General features: G+C 42.9%; 1 protein-coding gene across 2 annotated transcripts in view; it reads right to left on the bottom strand.

Moving 5' to 3' along the window:
- The window catches only part of C2CD2 (C2 calcium dependent domain containing 2), a 54,391-nt gene that overhangs the window by 16,984 nt on the left and 24,264 nt on the right, over window positions 1-13,143 (bottom strand). Inside the window, exons 5-11 of one of the 2 annotated variants that reach the window (XM_038760604.1) lie at window positions 11,777-11,902; window positions 10,986-11,109; window positions 9,426-9,534; window positions 4,976-5,040; window positions 4,246-4,373; window positions 1,626-1,800; window positions 179-292 (exon numbers count right to left, since the gene is read on the bottom strand). In XM_038760604.1, the coding sequence (XP_038616532.1) occupies window positions 179-292; window positions 1,626-1,800; window positions 4,246-4,373; window positions 4,976-5,040; window positions 9,426-9,534; window positions 10,986-11,109; window positions 11,777-11,902 (841 nt within the window). The remainder of the gene's footprint in view (window positions 1-178; window positions 293-1,625; window positions 1,801-4,245; window positions 4,374-4,975; window positions 5,041-9,425; window positions 9,535-10,985; window positions 11,110-11,776; window positions 11,903-13,143) is intronic. The other variant, XM_038760605.1, reaches the window with a different exon arrangement.

The following is a 13,143-nucleotide window of genomic DNA, read 5'->3' as shown; positions in this document are numbered from 1 at the left end:
CTCACAGCAGACATGTGGCAGATTCAGGATTAGAACCCAGGTCCTTCTGACCCCCAAGCCTGTGCTCTATCCATTAGGCCACGCTGTTTCTCTGACAAGATCCCTACGGTCAAGGGGCTAACATTAAACCCCTCAGCTGTTTCCAAAGATAAACAATGGTCTCAATCACTCTCATTACCTGTATCGGAAGAAGATAAAGTTTTACTGACTGGAGCACTGTGGCAAGAAATTGCTTGGACTGATATATCTTTTTCAATCACCTTCACTTTAATGGGAGTTTTCACAGGAGAATCTGCCGAACAAAATGCTTAATTATAAATAGCATTCAATTGGAATTCATAGCTTCATTTGAAAAAAATCTGCAGATTTCAGTTCATAATTTGTATTATCAACTAGGGCAAAATTCTCATCCTACAACCATATAAAATCAGGGTGCTCTGAGTTCAGGCCTACTTGGTCTCCTTATATAGTACAGTGCTCCGCACACAGTAAGCCCTCAATAAATATGACTGAATGAATGAATTCCCAATGGCAAAGTGAGAGTGTAGGGTGGGGAATGGGAGGGAAGAGGAAAGGAAGTGGTGTTACACAAGCTCTGGAATCTGAGCCCCCCTGCCGGAATACAACCCGTACTATCGGACTGGCTTGAAACTGTTAAATGTGAAAAGGATTATAGCAAAATGCATCTTTAAGACTCGGCAAATATCACCACATCAAACTGGCAGGTTGACAAGCACTCTCGGGCATTCAAAGCAATAGGAATGTAGCCTATTTCACGTTACTGGTGTTCACGCCGCTGTTAGTTCTCAACAGCTGGAATAGTCTTGTTTCAAAGTTTTTCAATTCAATTTGCCGCTGAGATAGCGTTCATGAACATTATGACCAGTGTTCAAGTGTTCCCCCTCAAAGGCAGCTGCTGCAAACGGGTCTGATTGGACTTGCAGTACAGGTCTGATCTACGGCTCTCCAATTCGTGTGCCACCTCACAAGGATTCAGGATTCAGGCTTTGGACTACGGGAGAGTTAGTTGGCCAAACAGAACAAAAGGACTGCTTTGTTTCTTTGAGAAAGAGGAGGGCAGGAAGCCTCTCACCTCCAACATCTCTGATGACACTGCTAACAACATTTTTGAGAGGGTTAATTGTCAACATTATTTTCTTGTATGGAGACAGTTGTGTGTGTGTGTGTGTGTGTGTGTGTGTGCGTGTTGCCAGGGGCAGTCCTCAGGGGAGAGAGGGTGACTCATTGAAACCTTCAGCCTGCAGAGGGGCAGTTTCTAAAACCAACTAAAAGTCTCTTCTAAGCAATGTGGACTGGAGATTTTTTTTTAACGGTATTTGTTGAGCACTATGTGCCAGGCACTACACTAAGCGGCAAGGGTGGATAACAAGATAATCAGGTGGGACACATTTCACGTTCCATGCTCACAGTCTTAATCTCCGTTTTACGGATGAGGTAACTGAGGCAGAGAGAATTTAAGTGACTTGCCCAAGGTCATAGAGCAGACAAATGGCGGAGCTGGGATGAGAACTCAGGTCCTCTGACTCCCAGGGCATGCCACTTCATCTGTTTTTCTTTATCTCCAGCGTCAGGAACCCTGAAAGAGCATGAACGTTTTCACTCACCAGAGTTCAGTGCCGATGCCCGCCCCAGATCCACATGTGGTTTGGTTTTCACAGCAGTTACAGTAGTGACCACAGTTCCACAGGGCATTATAGTCCGGTCCTTTTCTACTTTTGCAGCAGGAACGGGGAAGGGACTTTGCCAGGACTTTGACTCGTTGGGTTCTATATAAGAGAACTGGAGAAAAGTCACGAGTTTTAAATTACTGCACTATGAATTTAGGACTCTAAGGACTGCTAGACTGGATCAGGCCAATGGTCCACTCAATCAAAGGTATTTATTGAGCGCTTATGGTTTGCAGAGCACTGCCTCAATCAATCAGTTGTACTTGAGTGCTTACTGTGTGTGGAGCACTGTAGTAAATGGTTGGGAGAATACAACACAGTTGGTAGATACTTTCCTTGCCCACAATGAGCTTGCAATCTAGAGGGAGCTTGGGATAGTATAACAGAATTAGTAGACAAGTTCCCTGCCCACAAAGACCTTACAGCCCAGAGGGGGAGGCAGAAATTAATATAAATTAATAAATACTTAGAGACGCAGAGTTGCTTAGTGCATGGAATTGGGAGTCAGAGGACCTGGGTTCCAATTCCAGCTCTGCCACTTGTCTGCTATGTGATCTCGGGCAAGACACTTAACTTCTCGGTGCCTCAGTTACCTCATCTGTAAAATGTAGATTAAGACTGAACCCTAAGTGGGACAGGGTCTGTGTCCAACATGATTATCTTGTATCTACTCCAAGGCTTACAGTGCCTGGTGCATAGTAAGCATTTAACGAATACCATGAATAAGAATATATAGATATATCCTCCCAGTATCATCTCTGACACTGGCAAAAAGATGCTGCGAGGACTGTGTGTTGGTTGCCTGACATTCATTTTCATGTCTAACATTCCCAATTTTTCCTTCTAAATAGCCTACCACCCATCATTCTATTTAACCCCACTACTGCTTTCTAACACCCCTTTCTCTTCTACATCTCACTTTCCTTCTGAGACATCACTGACTTCTCCATGAACTTACATTCTCCTCAAACCTGTATTTTATGTTCACATAACTTTCTATGGTAACGAAGTTCAAGCACTCTCCCCTGCTGCGGAAAATGTCTTTCCATTATCACTCCCATTAACATTAAAAGTTCTTCGTATCTATCCACACGTACACAGATATCACCCTTGGAATTGAAGAGGACACAAGGGAGTCATTCCCACCACAGGTGGGAATGGCTGAATCAATCAATGGTATTGAGAGCTTACTTTGCGCAGAGCACTTGGGAGAGTACAATTCAACAAAGTTGGCAGGCACATTTCCTGCACACAATGAGCTTAGAGTCTAGAGGGGGAGACAGGCATTAATATAAATAATTTATAGGATATGATTTGTAGATATGTACATAATCATTGAAGAGACCAATGGCTGACCAAGAAAGCTTCTGTTAGCAAGAAAGGCTTTAAGTAGATACACTGCTTACACAGCACCTCTGAGAATAATGCCTGAAAAAACAGCTCCCCTTTCCCCAATTCAAGCCCCGGGGCTATTATAACTCCAGCTACAACCAGAAATTTGTCTCTGGAAATTATGTGCAAAAATTTTAGTTTGCTCTCTTACTTCTTTTTGTACTAGACATTGGTGTTTTATATTTTCCTGGGTATTTTGCGTTGGCCCTGTCTAATCCCATTAAATTGTAAACTCATGCTCTGTTCTCAACAGACTGCTCAAGCTCTGTTCTCCTCTAGACTGTAAGCTCCCTGTGGACAGGAAATGCGTTTGTTGACTCCAATTTATTGCACTCTCCCAAGCACTTAGTGCAGTGCTCTGCACACAGTTAGTGTTCCATAAATACTACTGTTTGATTGAGTAGGCATTTGTTAAATTGTTCAGCCAAAGGTATTCAACAGTACTGAGTGCTATATGCAGAACACTGTACTAAGCACTTGGGAAAGTACAATATAACAGAGTTGGAGGACATGTTCCCTGCCCACAATGAACTTAAAGTCTAGAGCGGGGAAACAGGAAGGCAGGAGATCATAACTGGGGTGGAATTAGTGCTCAGAGTTGCCAGTGGGCACTGCTACACATCCCTGCATTTTGGCTTTGATCCAGCCCCCCCTACACAAAGACCACAGCTGCAAGCAAGGAGGAGGAATCTGGGTTCTGTTTCTGACCTTGAGGTAGGGACCTGCAGAGTCCTTCTGATGCTAATCCATGGCGGAATATGAGAGCCAGACATCCCACCACACCTGAGCAGCAGCGTGACCAGGCATCAGGCAAGTTTTATTATTTATAAAAACAAACAAACAAAAATAATCACATCCATTCTGGCCTTTTGAAAGTTGAACTTGAGCACTGGGTAGGATATCGAAATATGAGAGACTGAATGAACCGTATCCAATAAGCTCCTGAGACACTGCCAGGGTCTGGAAAGAGCCCTCTACCTATCACCTTTTAAAAAATGAAGTCAGAAAAACAAAGCAAGTTCAAACACCTCTTCTGTGTTTCCTTGTTTCCAAGGAAGATAGGAACAGATTAGATCTGGAGAAGTGACTGGAAGTTCATCCCCAGCTCAGTCCCTCCAGGCCTTCAACTGGGAATATGGCTATCTCAAAGGGGCGGGTGTCCTACCTCGGCGGTGACTGATCCCAAAACGGGGCTACTGTCGCCAGACACGCTGGTCAGGGCAAAGTTTTGGGGTCCAGAAGGCTGTTTCTTGAACAAATCCAGAGGAATGGTTGCCAGAGCAAAGAACGGACCTAAAATAAAATAGAAAATACACATTGAAGGCTATGAATTGTTCACGGTTAGAGCTGTTTGGCCGCAGAAAGAAATCCTGATTAATATGATGAGGTCTCTACCACTTTGGTTCAGAAGTCCAGGAGTGCTCCCTTAAGAAGAGTTCCCTTAAAACTTCTAATGGGGCCCACGTTGTTCATGTCCTGTGGGGGGGGTGAGGTGAGTTACGATGGTGATTGACGGAAGCGATCAGAGATTCTGAATCAGTCAACTTCACTCCATATGCCGAATTGATGACACCCAGTGAAACTCCACCCACCCCTTCACAGAAAATTAGTTCTCATTCCCAAGGGCTAAGACTGTCAGCACAAAACTGCATGAAAAATCCCAGGGGAAAATGATCCAGTTGCAAAGTCCTGCTTCTGCTCCATCACCTTAGCTGCTGGAGTAGGTACACATTAATCAGGTTGGACACAGTCCCCGTCTCGCATTGGGATCTCAGTCGAAGTAGGAGGGAGTGTATGGGCAGTCTATGAGAGTCTACGGGAGTCTGTGCCTCAGTTTCCAGAGCAGCTACTGAAAGACTATCCCAGGACGTCAATAAGCAGTTGTGAATATTTACCATCTGAGGAATTCCCATCTTCTGAAATATGCAGTTGTAACTCCTTTGATTTGGCATTTAATTCACTATGGAAAGAGTAAAACGGTCAGCCTTCATTCTTCACACTGGAATGGAATGACTCTTAATGACAATAATAATGGCATTTGCTAAGCACTTACTATGTGCTAGGCCTGCATTAAGCAGATTGGACATTGTCCTACTGGTATCAAGAAAATTTCTTCCCTGCCCTCTTTCTTCCACTATTTTGCATAATTAAAAAGCACTGTAATATTGACCTATTATTCTTGGTCCTTTTCCCCTAGTTGGATGGACCAAACTATTAGATTATAAACACCGTGACAGCAGGGACTGTGTCTTTTGCTTTCATGGTACTTTTCCAAGCTCCTCAGCACAGTGTTTTGCACACAGTAGGTGCTCAATAAATATCACTGACTGAAGGCTGCATAGCTTTTATCAATAGGCCAGCAAATCCTGCTGACCAGAAGCATGTTTCAATCCCGAATGCTTCAGAGAAACCTTGGGCGGCTTCAACTACCCTAGGAAGCGGGATTTCTCCAACGGGGGCTAAATTCCAATCTCCAGTTTGTAGGAGAGTGGAAGTTCAGTTGGAGCTTCTTCATGCCTGACAATTGATGCCGTGGGTGAAGTTAGCACTCAACATCAGTCAGGACAGACCAGATAGTGCTTATATCATATTTCTTGAGATCCACTCTCTCCTCCACACTACTCTTCTTCCCTTCGCTTTTTCAATTTCATTTCTAGAGAAGCAGCATGGTTTAGTGGAAAGAGCATGGCCTTGGGAGTCAGAGGATGTGGGTTCTAATCCCAGCTCTGCCCCTTATCTGCTGTGTGACCTTGGGCAAGCCACTTAACTGTGTCTCAGTTACCTCATCTGTAAAATACGGATTAAGACTTTGAGCCCCAAGTGGGACAAGGACTCTTTCCAACCTGATTACTCTGTATCTACCCCAGTGCTTACAACAGTGCCTGGCACGTAGGAAACACTTAATGAATACCACAATTACTATTATTATAGTAGTGTTCAAGCATAAGGAGAAGAGAATTCCCTGAGCTGACCTTAAACAAATAATGTTTAAAAGTCTACATCTGTGCTAGGGTAGGAATGGCTAATCTTCCTGGAGAAAGAAACACTAACATCTTGGCTAGGGAGCAAAAGAAGTCAAGCAAATGGGGCTACAAACCATATGTCATGATGGAAAGCACCAAACTTAGTTAACCTCAGGCTTTGGTTATGTACCAATTTCCATGACTCTAAGGAAGTAGAGATTTGTTTCTTTGAGAAAGCAAAGCTTCTGGAAGGGACTTCCCTCTCAGAGGTTCTTTTCTGGACCGAGACCTACTGTGCTATCATAGCCATTTCACAGTGCTTCATATTCACATTTCACATTCAGTATTTTCCTCTAGTACTTTTATATTAAATATACATGTATTCTAAACAGGCTAAAATGGATGCTTGTATTTTTCGGATACTTATTATGACCACTTGGAATGGGTTCAAGTGGAATCTTTGGATTGTAACCTGGAACTCCGAATTGTTCCTGGGCTTCCTGGTGGCTCTCTGTGAGTTTCACACAGAAAAAAGCCCTCAGGTTACTTCCTTCATGGTCCCTTTGAATTGATTTGTGTTTCAACTTTTCCTTGATAAAGCTGCCATTTTGTTAAAAGGAAGGCAGCAAGCCTAATATGAATTGAATCTTGAGTTTGAGTTCACTTTAAAATTATTATATGGCAGGGAGAAGGGGTGGGGGGAGAGTGGAGTCAGGAAATTTCCTCCAAGTCCTGGAAAAAAAAAAGCAACTCTAAAAACTGATGGGACTTAAGAAGCAGCAGAGCCGCGTAATAGTTCCATCTTGTTCTGAACGGCTTCAAAACCCAAGAATGTGTGTAACTGTTAAAAGTTCCTTTCCTCTCCAAATCTTGACAAATGCTGATATGGAAAAACTACTGAGTTGTTGCATCGCTCATCAGTGAAACACAGCATTGCTTCAGTGCGATACAACACTGCAGCAGTTTGAAAAAGGAAATAAATACCTTATTATTCAAGCAGCACTGCAAGGGGAAGTTTAGATATTTAGAACAGAACTTGAAGAAGGAATCTGGCCAAGCCACTGGGACTGACTTCTTAAGAAAAGTTACCAGGTTGCCAAAAACAGAATCCTTCATTCAAAGCAACAGTGAGCCATGTTTGAGGATTGGCTTAGCCAATATTTTAGCATAGTGGCCTGCCAACATGAATGCTTTAGTCTTTTTAGATAACTAGCTGGTGCAATTTTCTGAATAAAGGAAGACCGACCATGACACAGCCTTTAAGGACATAGCAGTCCTCGCTTTATATGTTTACCCATAGAGAATTCAAAAACATCTATTACCAGAATGAAAAATTCTTCATACCTTAAGAATACAAACTGTAGACTATAGACTGTAAGCTCTTTGTGGGCAGGGAAATCTATCTCCCAATTCCGTTGTGTGCTCTGCACACAATACTCTGCACATAGTTAGTGCTCAATAAATGCCATTGATTGATGAGATAGTGATTATGGTAATTAATGAATCGCATTTATGTGCCAAACACGGTTCTAAGCACTGGGTCAGAGATGAGATTATCATGTAGGATGCGGTCCCTTTCCCTCCAGGGCTCATACTATAAGAGGTAGGGAAAGCTGGCATCAACTCCAATTTAATAGAGAAGGAAGTTCAAGTACAAAGAGGTTAAGTGAATTACTCAAGGTCACAACACAGGCCAGTGGCAGAATTTAGCGCAGTGCTTGGCACATACCAAGTGTTAAGCAGCATGGCATATTGAAAAAGCACAGGCTCTGAAGTCAGAGGACCGTGGTGCTAAATCCCTGCCTGCTGTATGTGACCTCTGTACCTCAGTTTCCTCATCTATAAAATGGAGATTAAAAAAACTGTTCTCCCTCCTACTTAGACTGTGAGCTCCATGGGGGATAGGGACTGTTACCAACCTTACTATCCTGTATCTACCCTAGGGCTTTAGTATTGTGCTTGTCATATAGTGAGCAATAAATAAACACTATTATTTTCACTAGTAAATACCACAATGCCACAGTGTAAAGTGAATCAAATCAAAATCAGATCTAAGAATCACTGTAAAGAAGAATTTAACCTCACCACCTTTAGCAGGTTATTTTAATTGTCAACAACAATTCACAGAGCTGCAAAGACACCTATACAACAGACATCCCAAGAGAACTGTGTTTCACCAGCCAAGTTCCCCAAACAGTTACCATGTCTTCCAGAAAGCCAACAAGGAAGTGTTCCATACCTCTTTTTCCTGCTCATCTGAAAACCTGAGCCTATAGCAACTGAATCATGCAGTACACGTGACTGAGAAAAAAAGTTTCTCAAGGTCCCCATATTGGGTTCTCCTTTGTTCAGTTGCAAAAAAGCAAGGGCACAACCTTTCAGCAACTTGTCTCCAATGAATCATGACTTTTTTCTTTTTTTTTAAATTGTATTTAAGTGGTTACTTTGCACCAGGCACTGTACCAAGCGCTGGGGTAGATACAAGGATGTCAGGGTGGACACATTCCCTGTCCTGCATGGGGTTTATAGTCTTATCCCCATTTTACAGATGCAGTAACTGGGGCACAGAAGTGAAATGACTTGCCCAAGGTCTCAGAGCAGAGAAGCAGTAGAGCCAGGATTAGAACCCACTTCTTTCATAGTCCCAGGCCTGTGCTCTACCCACTAGGCCAGTCCCTATTTGAAAATATCTTTCTAGATCTGAATAGTTTATCTTGTAGTAGGCAGGTTATAAACTCCTTAAAGGCAGGGATTGTGACCACTAACTACTGTACTCTCCCAAGAGCTTAGTACAGCTCTGAACAAAGCGCTCAATAAATGTTATTGTTGTATTGTTCCCCTAGCACTTAGCACAGTGTTTGACACATGGTAACTGCTTTAATATATACCATAATTAACTCTCCTCTAGAAACCATTTTATTTGTACATCTCAAAGTATGCTTGAAAATTAATAAATTAAGACTGTTTTTTCAGAATGGTATTTGTTAAGTACTTACTATGTGACAGGCACCGAATTTCCTTCCACTTTTAGAAATATGTCAACCAATGCCAAAAAAAATCAATTCTGAAAATCATATTCCCATTGGGAACATCACTAACACAAATTTAAGATGCTCAACAAGACACCTCCCTTCCCATTTCCATTTCTCTCAGATCCAAACATTTCTGTGAAGTGTTCTGGGACATGGAAATCCAGGGCAGATTATTATTATTATGGTATTTGTAAAACACTTACTATGTGACAAGCACTGTTCTAAGCACTGGGGTATATACAAGTTCATCCATGCTCTTTCCATAAGGCCATACTGCTTTTCTGCCTTATTGAAGGCAGATCTTCGAGGCAATGGGGACCCTGCAGGACCTTAATAAGAGGTGTACTTACAAGGTGAACTCCTCATCCCAAGAGAGGTTTGTGGTATTTTTGGCTACGGAGCTGGAGAATTTCTGCAGAGGATCATTTAGTTGAGTTATGCACACTGGGTTAATGCTACCTATAATGAGGTAATGAGCAGCAAATGTTTTAAATTACTACAGACATCCAACATATGGAAAAGCTCCAGCACATATCAAAGAATCAACATAACTGGTAAAGTTTAGCTAAAATAGTAGGCAAGACCACGTTTCATATTCAGTTAAACCCTTCAAAGCCATCCTCACAGCAAAGTTCTCACATAAGGTTTTCCCTGATTAGGAATTTTAGTAGCTGATACTTTAAAAATGCTTAAGAGAATATTGTTTTAGCACAATTACTGGGCCACTATAAAAAAAAGGATGAAAAATCCTGACTTCCTATTTGGTGGCAAATCTTGGAAATAACAAATGTTCTAAAAATGAGCCATATTGTTAACAGGTGTTTCTAGAGTTTTGAAACACTTGGAATGCCTTGCAAAGAACAGCTTATTTTCTCCAGATCCTCCCACAAAAAATGGTATTAGCACTGCAAATTAAGCTTCAAAAAATAAAGAGTCCTCTGTCTTTCTTTCTATTTACTCCCAACTATTTTATATACTTTGACACTGCAGTACCGGTGTTGAATAAGCTTCAGAATGACTTTAGAACAAACAGCAGTGGATTCTCAATATTTTCTTTAAATTGAAATACCTGCTGGTTATCCAAGGAGAAGATAATTTGAGATAATTCTCAATCCCCAAAGAAGCTAATGATTTGGGAAAATCTGAAGCCCTTGAAAAAGTGGAAATCTTTGAAGAATCTAATAAAAGCAAGGGGTGTACTAACTATTCCCTTATGTAATACCTTGGTTTTTGTATAGCGCTTTTATTCCCAAGTGCTCTCACATTACTTCTCTCATTCTTGCCCTCATTACAACCCTCTGAGGCAGGTAAAAATAATCATAATTGTGGTAGGTGAGGAAACTTGAACAGAACAGAATTTTCTGAGGGTAACAATTTCAAAAAAAGTAGATAAATGTCAACTGAGTCCATTAAAATATTTATCACTAAAAAGTGAAAATTCACAGCATTAGTTTTCCTTGGAACAGGAAAACCAACAGAACTTAAACCTCATCTGTTCTTTCCCTTCCTTGCAGGACCACCTAGACTTCAAGCTTAAGAAATGAAGAAACGCTAAAGGAAGTGATGGAGTCTTAAAGACATCCGTCTGTGCTGGTAGTTTCATTACTCTGGGAAGAAAGCAGAAAGGAGGGAGCTGAGTTTATTTGGCCCCAGGGAGGATGTAAATGCTGAAGCAGCAAAGATTACTCCTGGCAGCAGAGAGAGGCTTTTTTAACGTCCTATTTGCTGCATTCAAGGCTTCCAACGGACACACAAATTGGAACTCTGAAGACCAGACTAAATGAACCACCCCAGCAATAACTTAAGCCCTGAAGTTGTTCCCACTTTGTGCCCTGCCTCGCCACAATGCTTCTGTGCCAACTGGCCCGGGATCCTTTTCAATTTTCTAAAAACCTTCAGGTTTTCCCTACCTGCAGTCCTGGCTACGGCCAACAGCCTGGCTTGGATGTTCTTTACCCGCAGTTTGAGTTCGTGAGCCCTTGGGGGCTTAGGGGGGCAGGTACCTTGGGGAATGGGTGCTTTGTGGTGGGGAGCCTGTGGAAAGAAAACAAACGCGGAGTGACCCACCCTCGTACTGTGGGGACAGGAGTCTTGTTTTTGGCTTTTTCTACTGCTGGAGCCCCTCCTGCTCCCCTCTTGGACTATTGGTCCTATTCCCTGAAAGTCTGGTATCTGGGCTGCTTTCAGCTCCAGAAAAATCTGTTTGTTATACCACTCTCCTCCATACCGTGAGTTTCAGCAACTCATGCCACAGTGGAAGAGCTGTTACCTTTCTCCTTGAGGCCCCTACGTTCCTGCCAGGCCCCAGCCCCAACATTTGTTACTCACTCTTGGGAGGCTCTCCTGTTTTCAGCTGGCCTGACTTCCCTACATATCGCCTGGCATCCCCGCTGACCCTATCTCGGAGGAGGGCTTGACCTGGCCTTCACCAAGGCCTGACCTCAAGACACCTTAGCTTTCCCAGTCTCTCATCCCGGCCACCACATACCCATCTGCAGGTGGCCCTGCCCTGAGGAACACTGGGGCCCGTTGTTAGTTTCTGCACACTCCAGCTGGCTTCCTGGGACTGTGTAGTCTATTCCCCCGGACCCAGCTTTTTGAGGGCTATCCCGCTGATCATTTTACAAACGGAGAAATAATCCCCCTGACAGATAAATGCCAACCCCAAGAGGAGACAGTGAGCCATCTGGCCAAGATTTACCTGTACATCCTTCACATCTGTCGGTTTGGTACTCAAAACCACTGATGGGGACACTGAGCTGACCAGATTTTTCAAAATGTCTTTAAGTGTTTCAGATACTGCATCTGTCCCAGCCATTTGGCCCTGCTGAAAGATGGAAAAGTCATTACTAATCATTCAGAGAAATGAACATAATGCACCAATTTGCAGCTACATCCCTTAACCCCAGAGCAGACTTGGATTGTCTTGTCCATCTCGCTGCCAATCTCTTGACCAGGTCCTGCCTCTGACCTGCAATGCCTTCCCTCTTCATATCCGACAGACAACTGCTCTCCCTACCTTCAAAGTCTTATTGAAGACACACCTCTTCCAAGAGGCCTTCCCTGACTAAGCCCTCACATCCTCTTCCCCTACTCCCTTTTGCATCGCCCTGGCACTTGGATTTACTCCCACGATACACCCCTCCATCAGCTCACAGCACTTACATACATATCCATATTAATAAGATATTCATATTAATATCTGTCACCTCCTCTAGACTGTAAGCTTGTTGGGGGCGGGGAATGGGCCCACCAACTCTATTATATTGTTATAGTATACTCTCCCAATATAAAATTCAAAGGATGAAGCCAATAAATATGATTGATTGGCTGCACAGCAGCACTCCTGTGCCAGCAGACAGGATGGAAGAAGTCAGAAAGGAGATACTAATTTGACTTTCTATTTTATAAATAAGTTAAACAGACATGGATCTTCCGTTTTTTTTCCATCATTGGCAGAATTAAGGTAAGGAGATGTAATCACAGCTTTAGTTTCTGTAAAGAAGTCCAATTAAGTTCAGATGAGATCGTAATATATAACAATCTGTTCTATATCATTTGGTTAAGTTCAAAGTCTCCTGAAACCTAAAATGCCACGTACTTTAGGAGGAGCTTTAACTCTTTCAATCTACTACAGGACTGTTAGTCATTCTTGAACTATACCAATCAATCAGTCAATCATTCAATCAATGGTTTTTGTTGGGTACATACTGTGTGCCGAGCTCTGCACTAAGCACTTGGGAAAGTATAAGACAAGAGAGTTGGTAGATGCGTTCCCTACCCACAGTCTAGAGGGAGAGAAGGGTCTGGAAGAGTCCTGACAATGGGGCACCTGGTTTTCTTCGCTGTCACTCAGTCCCCTGCCAAACCAGTGAAAGCCCCAGATATGGGGATCCTGGATCTGACAGCCTCTTACCTGCTCCCCAAGACTCCCCCGTCTCTCTGAAGTTCTTGTCCCAACTGTCTCTGAGCCAGTAGAGACAATGACTGGTAGAAACTCCGGACCAAGGCGCAGGAGTTTCTATAAAGCCACCAATAACCACGCTTTGCTACCAGAGAGGGTGAACC

This window comes from Tachyglossus aculeatus, chromosome 18, assembly GCF_015852505.1.
Source record: "Tachyglossus aculeatus isolate mTacAcu1 chromosome 18, mTacAcu1.pri, whole genome shotgun sequence".
NCBI classification, from domain to species: Eukaryota; Metazoa; Chordata; class Mammalia; order Monotremata; family Tachyglossidae; genus Tachyglossus; species Tachyglossus aculeatus.
This window is presented reverse-complemented; position numbering and strand designations above follow the sequence as displayed.